The sequence below is a fragment of the Cyprinus carpio genome, chromosome B17, assembly GCF_018340385.1.
Source record: "Cyprinus carpio isolate SPL01 chromosome B17, ASM1834038v1, whole genome shotgun sequence".
Classification (NCBI taxonomy): domain Eukaryota; kingdom Metazoa; phylum Chordata; class Actinopteri; order Cypriniformes; family Cyprinidae; genus Cyprinus; species Cyprinus carpio.
The window spans coordinates 27,683,084-27,695,847 of NC_056613.1; the positions used below are offsets into that span (position 1 = coordinate 27,683,084).

At 38.5% G+C, this 12,764-nt stretch overlaps 3 protein-coding genes across 3 annotated transcripts in view; 2 read left to right on the forward strand and 1 right to left on the reverse strand.

Annotated features, from left to right (window-relative positions):
* LOC109054905 overlaps window positions 1-1,796 on the forward strand; it is a 12,334-nt gene extending 10,538 nt beyond the window's left edge. Inside the window, exon 3 of the mRNA XM_042742067.1 lies at window positions 1,791-1,796. Within this exon, the coding sequence (XP_042598001.1) occupies window positions 1,791-1,796 (6 nt within the window). The remainder of the gene's footprint in view (window positions 1-1,790) is intronic.
* A 1,435-nt stretch (window positions 1,797-3,231) lies between these two features.
* Window positions 3,232-9,034, reverse strand: LOC109077993 (prospero homeobox protein 1-like). Its single transcript, XM_042742981.1, has 3 exons — window positions 8,885-9,034; window positions 6,845-8,210; window positions 3,232-4,170 (listed from the first exon to the last, which is right to left on the reverse strand). Exons 2-3 carry the CDS (start codon window positions 8,147-8,149, stop codon window positions 4,039-4,041), a joined length of 1,437 nt encoding a protein of 478 aa, XP_042598915.1. The 5' UTR covers window positions 8,150-8,210; window positions 8,885-9,034; the 3' UTR covers window positions 3,232-4,038.
* Window positions 9,035-9,816: 782 nt separating this feature from the next.
* LOC122140210 (dihydrolipoyllysine-residue succinyltransferase component of 2-oxoglutarate dehydrogenase complex, mitochondrial-like) overlaps window positions 9,817-12,764 on the forward strand; it is a 28,932-nt gene continuing 25,984 nt past the window's right edge. Inside the window, exon 1 of the mRNA XM_042742980.1 lies at window positions 9,817-9,968. Coding sequence (XP_042598914.1) covers window positions 9,822-9,968 — 147 coding nt within the window. The 5' untranslated portion in view covers window positions 9,817-9,821. The remainder of the gene's footprint in view (window positions 9,969-12,764) is intronic.

Below are 12,764 nucleotides of genomic sequence, written 5' to 3' on the forward strand. Positions count from 1 at the left end.
CCCGGAAAAACCGGAAAACAAGAGGCGCAGACGCGGGGCAACAGAATAATAAGATAAGAAGGCGGATGAGAAGAGAATAACAAGAAGTGGGGTGGGGAGAAAATAAGATTGGTAAAAGGTTTGGCTGAAGATTGGGTGAACGGGAGTAGGATGCAAAAATTCAGTTTGAAAGTCCAGCTGTTGATTGTCCTAAAGAAACTTTTACACACTGGCACTCACAATTGAATATGAAATTATATGGTGTGGGAATAATTGTAATATATTTCTAAATAAACTACACATAAAATTCTATACATTTAGTTTGTCCTCTCATTTTTCCTTGGTAACTTACATCCTCTCAGTGACACAGCTGACTGAATGGCTCAATGGATGCCGCTCATTTATGCAGGCCTTTGTCTTTCTCAGGTGTGAATCATGATAGGTGCCGCGCCTCTCGCTATAGACGTTTACCAACAAAAAAGTGTCCTTAGAAAATTTTAAATCATATATCTGTTCTTCTTGTAAGAGTGAGTCAACACGATGATTTTCACATCATTTAGAAAAAATCAAAGTCAAAAGTCTCAAAAAAAAAAAAGTTCTCAAAAGTTCCCGGGAAACCAAATTTCTGGTATGTGTTTTATTGCCTTATTCAAGTGATTTTAACATTTTGATTTTTCACTAACCCGCATAACATTGTTTTTCTCAAAAACACATCATGTGACATACATGCTGCTCACATATTATTATAGCCTAGTTTGTGCTGATTAACAGTGAGATTTAGACTTTAGACATTTAGATATTTATAAGAAACTGAAAAAACGCACAAATGTCAGGGCATGACAAAACTTCTCCAGGCCCCAAAAATACCCTTAGACTCCAGAGGGTTAATTTTGTTTAATGTGTTAGTTGCCATTTCCTTGGAATTTTCTAACAATTTCTGAGTTAACATTCTTTCTACATCAATTTTTTTAGTGTAATACTACTAATAATAATAATAATAAAATTATTAAGGAATATCGCACTTTCTCTTCTTTAATTTTAACAGTAAAATATTTAAGAATTTTAATTTGATTAAATTGTAACCACCAATATTTATACCACCATTAATAATAATAATAATTATAATAATAATAATAATATTATTATTCTTATTATTCTTATTATTATTATTCTTCCGGGGGCCTATAATCATGAAAATGTTAATAAATTATTAATTTGTTAAAGTTTTATAAATTCAATTAATTAGACATAATTTTTGAGTATTAAATTAAAAGAGTATTTAGAGTAAAGAGGGGTAACGCATTACAAGTAGCGCGAGTTACGTAATCAGATTACTTTTTTCAAGTAACTAGTAAAGTAATGCATTACTTTTTAATTTACAAGAAAATATCTGAGTTACTTTTTCAAAAAAGTAACGCTAGTTACTTTGTTTTCCCATTTATTGACTGACAAGTCTCCTGTCCCCATACTGGGAGAAATCAGAAGTACAGAGGCGTTGTGTGTGAACATGATGTGAATGTGCATTAATTCATCCTACTCACAAAAATACAGATTAAGTATTCATCAAAATGGATTAAAACAGTGAAATGCAAACTCAGAATATGACGCAAACCTGCAATAAATAAATGTTAAATAACACAAATGTATCTAATCCCGTTTTATTAACTAATGTCTTTGCTGCTGACCTTTGATGATCCAGTTCAACCATACTAATAAGCAAAAAAACCTTAGATAAACTAATAATTGTGCTTCATTGTTTTGTTAATTGCTGAAGAGTGTTGAACCTTCTTCTCCTGTGTTCTACTGTACAGACGTGAGTTTACTCTTCCTTCAGACTGAGGTTTATTCATTACACTTTTTGGTGTGAAAGGGCTTTTAACATTTGCTATTAATAGAACTTTTTATTAAAAACAATCAAGCCCTGGTCATATTTAAAAAGTAACGCGAAAGTAACGCAAAAGTAACATAACACATTACTTTCCATTAAAAGTAACTAAGTAACGTAATTAATTACTTGTTTAGGGAGTAACACAACATTGTAATGCATTTACTTTTAAAAGTAACTTTCCCCAACACTGATAAAGAGTATAATAGAGTGTTTAATTAAACCATTACACTGGAATCCAAAATGAAATGATGAAACAGAAAACACAGAATTTGGGGTAAATATAACAGAATTTGTCCCCTCCCATTACTATCTACTGAACTAACTAACCCTTCATGAAACACCCCCTTGACAACCGTACTGAGCGATTATCAGACAAACTCATTTCTAATGTTAGGACCTGCATGTTTTTGTGTTTGCCTTCCACTGTTCATCATCAGTGTATTATTGTAACATTATTATAAAGTGTCCTTGAATTCTGGAAAGGTATATATGAAACATATTATTCATATTTGATTCATTGACATTGTACAGATTTTAACTGCATTTTTTAATTGGTTACATATAAAAGTCTAGCAGTTTCACTGTGCTTCATGTACACTTAAAAAAAGAAAAATTTATCTTCTGGCCTCATAAGTAATAATTCACGTTCAGACTTACACAAGATTTCTCAAGCTCAGTAATTCAGTCACAACCACACACTGAGTTTCCTCACCCCAAATGATCGTTATGATGTGGTTTAGTGATCTTTACTGTCTGACTTAATTTACTAGTAACTTAGGTCACTTTCATTTTTTTTTTTTTTTTTTTTTTAGTTTCTTCAATTATGTGCAATTTATTGCAAGACACACATAAACTAAGTGAACCATAGTAGCGCTTAAGGCTTTGGCTTAGGGTTAGTAATTATAAATAATTAATGATACTTAGCAAGTACATATTTGAGATATGTGTCCCTGCAGCACAGAAGCAGTCATCAGTAGCACAGGTGTATTTGTAGCAATAGACAACAATACATTGTATGGGTCAAAATTATACATTTTTCTTTTATGACAAAAAATCATTAGGATATTAAGTAAAGATCATGTTCCATGAAGATATTTTGTAAATTTCCTATATTTCCTAAATATATCAAAACTTAATTTTTTGATTAGTAATATGCATTGCTAAGAATTCAACTGAACAACTTTTAAAGATGATTTTCTCAATATTTAGATTTTTTTGCTCCCTCAGATTCCAGATTTTCAAATAGTTGTATCTCAGACAAATATTGTCCTCCTAACAAACCACACATCAATGGAGAGATTATTTACTCAGCTTTCAGATGATGTATACATCTCAATTTCTATGACTGGTTTTGTGCTCCAGGGTCACATATTTGGATGATAGTTTATGAAATCTGCCATTTAAAAACACATATTTTTTTTGCTCTCACTTATCTAACAGAGATGCTTCAGTGTCTATGCTGGTCTCGGCACTAGTATTTGAAAGTTAATGTATAAAAAAAAAAAAAATTGATTACACCTTTTTTGTTGTTGTTGTTGTTTTAAGCACAGTATTTCCTGACACTGGACTTTAAACTGACTCAACTTATTCAACAGGGAGTCATGAAATCACATGCAAGCGCTCAGATGCACCAGATTTTTCCTGTTGTGTTGACTCATCACAACACTTGTGCCTCAGGACACGTCACACACTCACAGGATGTGTGTGTTGTTGCAGGGCCTATCCCGCGCTCAGCGCTCTGCTATTGTGTGTGCTGAAAGCTGGCGAGCTGAAGGGTTAACGCTGAATAGAGGAGGTCGTGCTCCTCTCCGCCGCCTCTTTTGTCTCCTTTTGCTGACTTGAGAAACTCCTCTTTTAACTTTGTCAAAGTTAAACCAGCAATTCAGGAGCTGCCACCCCAACATTCAGAAATATTTGCTCAAGCGCCTAAATATGTGACCCTGGAGCACAAAACCAGTCATAAGGGTCAATTTTTTGAAATTGTGATTTATACATCATCTGAAAGCTGAAAGCTTTTTTAAATACGGTTTTGCTCTAAAGATCACTTCGAATCACAATGGATTGTTTACATGTGAATTCAGTGCTGGCCGAAATACATGAATTATAAAAGACCTCAAATAAACAGGCCTGTAATTGTGCACGAAACATAAGAATTAGCATCAGCAGAGACATTAATCTGGTAAAACAGTACAGACCTTGACATCAGGGAAGAAGTTCTTGAGCAGACTGGAGCTGGGGTAGCGTGTGTAGAAGAACATCAGCTTGGCTTTCTTCAGATGGTTTGGGGTCAGACCTTCCTGGATGTGAGGAGAGTCAAGGCCTCAAAAACCTCACCATAAACGCTTTTCTCTGAAGATCTGACAAACCTGACACAGCGATCAAAGCCGCCTCACCCTTCATGTATAAATGAACTCACAGAGCTCACATGCATTTTTAACAATCAAACAGCATTTACACGTCCCCAAACAAATCATGTCCTATTCATCGGTCCAAATGAACAGCTCTGTGTTGACCAGAGAGTCAATAAAGACACGACAGCGTGTGCTAACTAGAAAAAGAGCCCAACAAATTAGATTAAGGACTTCAATTAGTTTGCTCCGTATAGCTGCCTGTAGGCATTTTCTCGCCTAGGACGGAGAGGGTCAGCTTACGCCCTTTATTTTCAAAGAGATGAGTTCTTTCTTAAAACAGAGCCACAGTTTGCGAGTTCACAGGCAAATATTAATCCACATTGATTGCATCTGTGCAATCTGTTATTAACCCATCGTTTTGAATGAGACAATCGCTGCTCTGCCTCGAAAAGAGCCACAATATTGAAATCATTTCCGAAGCGTATTATATAAATCTAATGATGTTTAAAAGCCAAGCTTTCTGCATGCACTGGTTTCGTCACATTCGCATACGACACTCTGAGCATCGATGATGGTGTATAATGACGGCTGAGAGCTTGCTTTTCACAAACAACCGAAAGTGACCTCTCTCATCCACTCCGATCACATCGAGAGTGCAGAAACATATTCCGCACCTTTTCAAGTCTGAGCGGGGGGAAAAAATATCAGAGAGTTTCCAGAAGAGAAACTGTTGCTTTTTCTGCCTTTGAAAATTGGCTTTTGTTCCTAACAATTCTTATCAAAGCCTTGTATTCCTTTTTATTTGTCTTTTCCTGGACTTAAAGTCATTACCGAGCCCAGATTAAAGAAGATGCTACAATTTTCTTTGGAGTTACCGAGATCAAAGCAAAAATTCTCCTTGAAGTCTGCGTTAGTGGAACTGCTCACCGCTGCACTCAATTCAACGATTGTTCGCCAAGCTCGAGAGCTGCTGGTTTGTTCAGCAATATCTCAATGTTAACTACTATATATTAAATAAATACAGTCGACTAAACAAAGAGGCAGCTGCAGCCAAACAAAGAACATGATGCACAGAAAAAAGAGCCTTCCTCTGACTCCTCAAACACATTTGTTGTGCAATCGCATGCAAAAAATCTCTCTGATACTGTAGCTGTAGAAGAGAAAAATCACTAAATGAAGATTAAATAAAGACGTTTCTCCTAAACCTTTCTTCGACAGTGTTTCTAACGGTTTATTAAAGACTGCACTATGAAACATTTCTCCAACACTTCTCATCCCTGCTCTCCACACTCGTTTATAACTCTATTATCACAACTCTGACTCATTCGTGTCTGTTTCGTGGAAACACTTAACACTAGAGAAATAAATGAGTTAACATGGACGATCCATGAACAATACTTCAGCATTTATTCATCTTAATTTTGACGTTTACTATTGTGTTTTCAAACGAGACGCTGGATGTGTTAATGCACTGTGAACTAACACAAACACATTTCTATTTGCTTGCATTAACCCATATTAATAAATCCTTTAAAATAGTTTGTTCATTGTTAGTTAATGCATTAGCTAACCTGTAAAGTGCTACCATTTTAATTTATACTAATGAATTTCAGAATAAATATCTGAGGGAAAAAAACATACTTCAAAAAACGAAGAACTCTTATGAGAAAAGAAAGAGCGACCTCTGAGCAATACCATTTTCCTCTTGTACTTTCAGTTTAGTGGTGTTTTGGTATTAAAGGGACAGTTCACCCTAATACAGTAATGATATTTATTAGGATAGTTTTATGATATTCTAAGATATTTCTTCCACTGTGCAGACTAAAAACACTGAAACATTTCTCGTAATAGCATCTTCTGTGTTCCTCAGAAGGAAAAAAGGTCACACTATAATTTGGGACTCGCTATTAACTATCTATAAACTATGACTTCTGCCTTAATAAACCGTTTATGAATAATTAGTTTAGATATGGGGTGGATTGAGGGATCTAAAATATGGTCATGCAGAATAAGGCATTAAAATGTGCTTTATAAATACTAATATTCAGCCAATATCATCTGTTATCATGGAGCTATAAGGTAGTGTTAAAGTTGATATTTGGGTAATTTGAGGTTTATACATCATCTGTATTGATGTTTATATATAATCTCCATTGATGTGTGGTTTGTTAGGAGGACAATATTTGTCTGAGATACAACTATTTGAAAATCTGGAATCTGAGGGAGCAAAAAAATCTAAATATTGAGAAAATCATCTTTAAAGTTGTTCAAATGAAGTTCTTAGCAATGCATATTACTAATCAAAAATTAAGTTTTGATATATTTACGGTAGGAAATTTTACAAAATATCTTCATGGAACATGATATTTACTTAATATCCTAATGATTTTTGTCATAAAAGAGAAATGTATAATTTTGACCCATACAATGTATTGTTGTCTATTGCTACAAATATACCTGTGCTACTGATGACTGCTTCTGTGCTGCAGGGTCACATATGCATTCTATTAAGCAGCTCGTCAATAACGAGAAATTGACCATTAAATAAAGCATCACTAGAAAAAGTCCCACAGGTTTGGAACCACGTGAGTTGACAGAATGATGGATGAGACGAGACAAAGGATATATTGAGGGTCATGAAGGAGCTCCTCTCAGCCATGCTCTGCAGATCTCCGCACTCCATCTTGACGTGAGGAAGGCAGAGCGCGTCCACCGACACCAGTCCAGTCTGGTGCTGACCCAGATGCCCCGAGCTCAGCTTGGATCTCATGGCCAGGCTCTCCCAGGGACGCTCCATGGGGTCCGGCGAGGGCCGCTCCAGACAGAAGGTGGAGTGCGGGCCGTACTTCAGCAGGTGCTCCAGGATCTGGCTGTCGTGCAGAGGAGCGCCGCCGTAGCCCATCTGGAAGGGCGTCTGGTGCAGCGGGTAGGGTCTCTTCACAGCCTGGCTCAGGGAAGGTTTCCGCACCACTAGGGACAAGGCTTCGGTCTGGTGCTCCGGGCCGTGGCTCTCAAAGCAGTGCCTGCTTTTGACGTTTTCCTCAGAGTCCGACAGATCTGAAGGGAAATCCTCTGGGATCCGCTTCTCGGTTTCCGAGCAGTCCGGACTGTGGCACGGGGATAGCTGATTTAGAAGATTGGTGGAGAGCTTCTTGAAGACCGCATCGATGCTTTCGCCCACAGTCCTGGTCAGCTCGCATTTAAGAGTCTCTCTGAGGTTCTTCATCGCCCTGTCGGACCCGAAACCACCGGCTTCCACTTTGACTTGGTCTTTGCATCCACCATCCAGCCTCAGACTCGAGAGCTCTGACCCGGCGTCTTCCCGTTCCTCGTTCTCCGAGTAATTCTGTTCGTGCACGTGCGAGATCTTCTCCTGGAGCTGATGCAGGAGACGCTGCATGCTTCGGAGCTGCTCTTTGAGTTTGTGGCACTCCTCGTCTTTGCCGGTCTTTGTGTGGGACTGACTGGGCTCCTGGTGCTGGGGGAGCCTCTGCTTGCGTTTGTTCTCCTTCAGGAGGTCTCTTCTACAGCGGACGGCTTCGCTCTCGCTTTCCGCTTCTCTGTCGGCGTTGGGCGAAGCAGCCATGCCTCGTATGATGTTCTCCACCCGGGCGCGTTTGGCTTGGAGGTGCTCGTTTACAGACAGATCCTCGTCTTTGAAGGACGTTCTGCTCTGCTCTTCTTGAGCGAAGTCGTCGGTGCTGTTGGACTCGGGTTCGAGCCCGCTGGCGTTTGCGGAGGGCAGGTAAAGGAGGTTGTTGTTGTCCAGGGAGGTGAGTTTATTGTGAAGGGTTTTGCGCAGGAGGTGAGAGATGATGGAGCCGCTGTGGTAGGAAGCCAGAGGCTCGTCAAACACACTTCTGCGGAAACAAGGGAGCAAGTGCTCGGCTTTGCTGCCGTCCATGCTGTGTTCAGGCGGACTCAGGTTCATCTCTTTCACACGCTGCAGTCGCTCCGTACACAATAATGAGCCTCAGAAATGATCTGTAATACTATTTTAAAAAAATAAATAAACCTGAAATAAATTAGGCATTACAGTAACTGTGCATTAAGCCCTCGTGTAGCTCCTACATTATCTAAACAGCATTACACTTACCCATGAATTTAATAGTTAAAAATAAATAAAATCTGAAATAAAATACATTACAATATGATTTCATTGCGATTACTCTGCGTTAAGCCCTCATATGTAGTCCTACATTATTATTATCAACTGTATTTATTATCAACTGTATTTTTATGCATTATCAGTGAATGTTTTCAGTATAATTGTTTTATATTACTAATTTTTTATTTTAAATATTTGTTTGGTTTATTATATATTAAAATAATCCTGTTTAACTTTTTTTAAGCTGTTCTGTACAAATGGATCAAACAGAGAAATTCTATAGCTGTTCTCTACAAACGGATCAAACAGAGAACAAGTAACGTTAAAAATACAGAAGCAAACACAAAACAAAAAAAACAATGCATTTTATATATATTTAAAGAAACATGAAAACACGTTTCATTCGTTTTCAATTAAATCTTCTTGTGACATTAATACACTTATTTTTTTCTAATGCTCTCTGTATATTAATCTGAATATATATATATATCTACATGCTTCCGCACTCTCTTCATACTTTTAACGTACTGTAAATATGAAAATATGAAACATACTTACATATTTGAGTACGTGTCTTCTGTCTGTCGTTTCATATGTTTATGCTTGTCATATTAGTATTATGATGAAGAATGAAAGCGTTCATATAGCAAAGATTTCCGCAGAAGAGAGGAACTTCTCGAGATGACGAGCGCTTACTGGAGACGCTTGACTGACAGTGTGTGCTCGGCGCGCGCTCTCGTCTCACTCCAGCCAGGTGGGCGTGGCTGAGCCGCCCTTCATCAACACACCAGCCAATCAGAAACCGCACACAACTGTCCATCAATAACGAGAAAGAGTCGTTTCGTGAATTTTACTTTGAACCTTTCGCTTTTGGTGAATTTCATATACAGTCTAAACAAGTTTGTTCAGTTCATTATGTATTTTAAATATATAAATATGATATACTATTTTGTAGCTCCTCAGTAAAATGCTGTCACATACTTAAGTTATGTATATATATATATATTATATATATAATATTATATATATATATATATATATATATATATATATATATATATATATACTAAGTATACTGTTGACTTCAGAATTTGGTATATACTAAATTTACTCATTATATATGGAATATTCTTCATCCATAAATGTAAATGGGAAGTGAAAAAAAACTATTCATTTTACAATAGAAATAGGTCACTACCTGTACCTGTATAAAGCGGAAGAAAAACTGTAAATTATTTTAAAGCCTTGAATCTATTATTTGAATAATTTGTAACTATTTGTACTTGTTATGGACACGTGCTTCTCTTTTTGCCTTCCTATTTTGTTTTATTGTTTAATTCTTTGATTATTTTTATATTTATTTTAATGCAATTTATGTTATTGCCCTTGTATGTTCGTTGTTCTAAAGATTGCAATAAAAACGAAAAAGATAAATAGTTAAACAAGTGGCAAATCAATGGTACATTCCAGTCACCCCTCTCTGATTCATCATGGTATGCTCCGCGCAGTTTCCGTTTGGCGGCGGCGCTGTTTCCGGTGCTGTGAGAGAGCTGCAGTGCGCGCGGTCCACCCCGACGACATGCTGTCCCGTTCCCGCAGTCTCACATGGAGCCTCGGCCGCTCGATCAGCGCCCTGCGGCAGGTACTGTGTGTGTGTGACCGGCGTGTGTGCCGCGGAGTGTCCAGAAGACCGTTCACCGTCAGCGTAATGGCGCGAAGCGGTAGGCCTCGAGCCCAAGGGCAGCGGGACACGCGCAGCAGAGCAAAACGAGGGGGGAGGTGTTTTGTTTTTATATTATTATTAACCTCCACACCAGCCCCTCGTGTTACACGATGAGCTCCTCTAGCTCTAAACACACACTGTACACGAGTGAGGGCTGCTGTCAAAGTGATCACGTGACCGAGCTGTCACAGAATCACAACAGGCCTAGCGCACTGCTGACCTCCACACCATAAGGTTGTTATGGACACGTGCTTCTTCTTTTTTGCCTTCCTATTGTGTTTTAGTGTTGTAATTCATTTGATTATTTTTTATATTTAATTTTAAATGGCAATATTATGTTATTGCCCTTGTATGTTCGTTGTTCTAAAGATTGGCAATAAAACGAAAAGATCAAATAGTAAAACCGAGGTTATAAAAACAAGTGGCAAATCAATGGTACATTCCAGTCACCCCTCTCTGATTCATCATGGTATGCTCCGCGCAGTTTAAACAAGTTTGGCGGCGGCGCTGTGTTCCGGTGCTGTGAGAGAGCGAGCTGCAGTGCGCGCGCGACGTTCCACCCCGACGACTGCTGTCCCGTTCCCGCAGTCTCACATGGAGCCTCGGCCGCTCGATCAGCGCCCTGCGGCAGGTACGGTGTGTGTGTGACCGGCGTGTGTGCCGCGGAGTGTCCAGAAGACCGTTCACCGTCAGCGTAATGGCGCGAAGCGGTAGGCCTCGAGCCCAAGGGCAGCGGGACACGCGCAGCAGAACACACCGAGAGAGAAAGTGTGTGTTTACATCATAATAATCACCTCCACACCAGCCCCTCGTGTTACACGATGAGCTCCTCGAGCCTTAAACACACACTGTACACGAGTGAGGGCTGCTGTCAAAGTGATCACGTGACCGAGCTGTCACAGAATCACAACAGGCCTCGCGCACTGCTGATATTCGTGTTTGCGTCGCGTGTCATAATTCCCATCTCTACAGATCCTGGCACAGTAACTGCTCGGGCAGATATTAAAAACACTGATGATGATGTCACTACAAAATGAAAACAGTGAAGGTGATGCAGAGACGAGTGATAAACAAAAGGACTTTTATTATGTGTACAGACAGTCCTGGTGCTTCTCTTCTGTTCTGTTGATTCTCATCTTTTGTCTTGTCTTCTCTTCTGTTGTGTTGTTTTATGTTCTCTTATGTTTTGTGTTATTATAACTTATGTGATGGTGTTTACATCACTGTCCTGTTATAGAAGTATTCGGAGGTGTAAGTGCATGTAACCGCAGCACGTGAGGGTTTGGTGAATATAATACAGCAGATCTACAGTAAACCTCTGAAATAACACACTGTCAAGCAGTGTCTCACAGTGCATATTCTCTCTAGCACACACAGTTTTCTTTCCCTGCACTGAGCTTGGTTTTTCCAAAATGTGCCCAGATCTTGGACTTAAAAATAGTGTGTGCATTTTTTAATTCTCGCATATGCAAACGACTGTAATAAATCGTCACTCTTCTGTAGCACTCTACAGTACAGTTGTGTCATTGAGAAAGACATTTATGTAGATGAGCACTAAGACATGATCTGTAATTTACCAAAACTTAAAGAATAATGAAGGGTAACACATTGATCTGCTTCATTTAGTAGTTGACGAAGTCCTCTCGGCTGCTCCATTGGTCTTCCTTAGTTTTTAACCTAATTAAATAATCACGCGTCAGATTTGGCTGAGAAATAGTCCCAAAAGATCATTTGAAGTCATTGTTGTGTAAGACATTACAAAAAGTAGCTTCAGCAAGAAATATTTTGTTTGATAAAATGTATAACCTATACTCTTCTGGAGCGTGAGGGACCATTTTTGGGTGGGAGAACTATACCTTTAATAATTTATTTTATTCATTTAATTATTATTACTATGGTAATATGAAATATTTCTTTAATGAAGTGATACTCTAAATAATAAGCTAAATCTGCCAGTGGGTGTTAAGTCATCGAGTCATTTATTCAATCATTTGATTCGTTCAGATGGCTGATTCACTCAGGAGTGAAGTACATGGCTCTTTATGAGTGATTCAGTGAATCATTAGTCTTGTTCTGCTTGATTCAGATCGACATCAAACCATGCAAGAGCTCACGCCCCGCATGCTTTGATGTCAAGCACAGATCGGTCTGTGCCGCGCCGCTTCAGATCCAGCGTTCACATGACTAATGATTCACCAGTTCATTCAAAACCTGGAGGAAGTAATGAAATACCGCTGTGTGCTGCTCGGAGACGGACAGTTCTGACAAAAACAGACACAGAATTAACTTCTTACTGACTGAACTGTTGTGTAAGATCGGTATCACTTTTGCACTCGTGTGATGTTGCTCTTAGCTCATTGCTCGTGTGTTATGCTTATGATGTTAATATGAGACAAAAACTCTCATATCTTGAATTTCAGGGACACTCTAGCTACGTTCTCTGGGCTCCATCACGTATTTGTCATCAGTCAGCTGTAAGAAGTGTGACACACTCAGGTCTGGGGCGGGGCAAGTGCGTTAAATGTGTTCTTGTTTTCATCGTAATTAATTGATCTAGTTAACACGTTAAATTACCAGCCCTAGTTAAAATATAACATGTTAAGATCCTTCCTCTTAGTTCATCATATTCCTAATGTCCTTGCCTAAAATTAATAAATAAAAAAAAAAGCCATATATACACACACATATGATGGAATTTAATTTATATTTTACAAT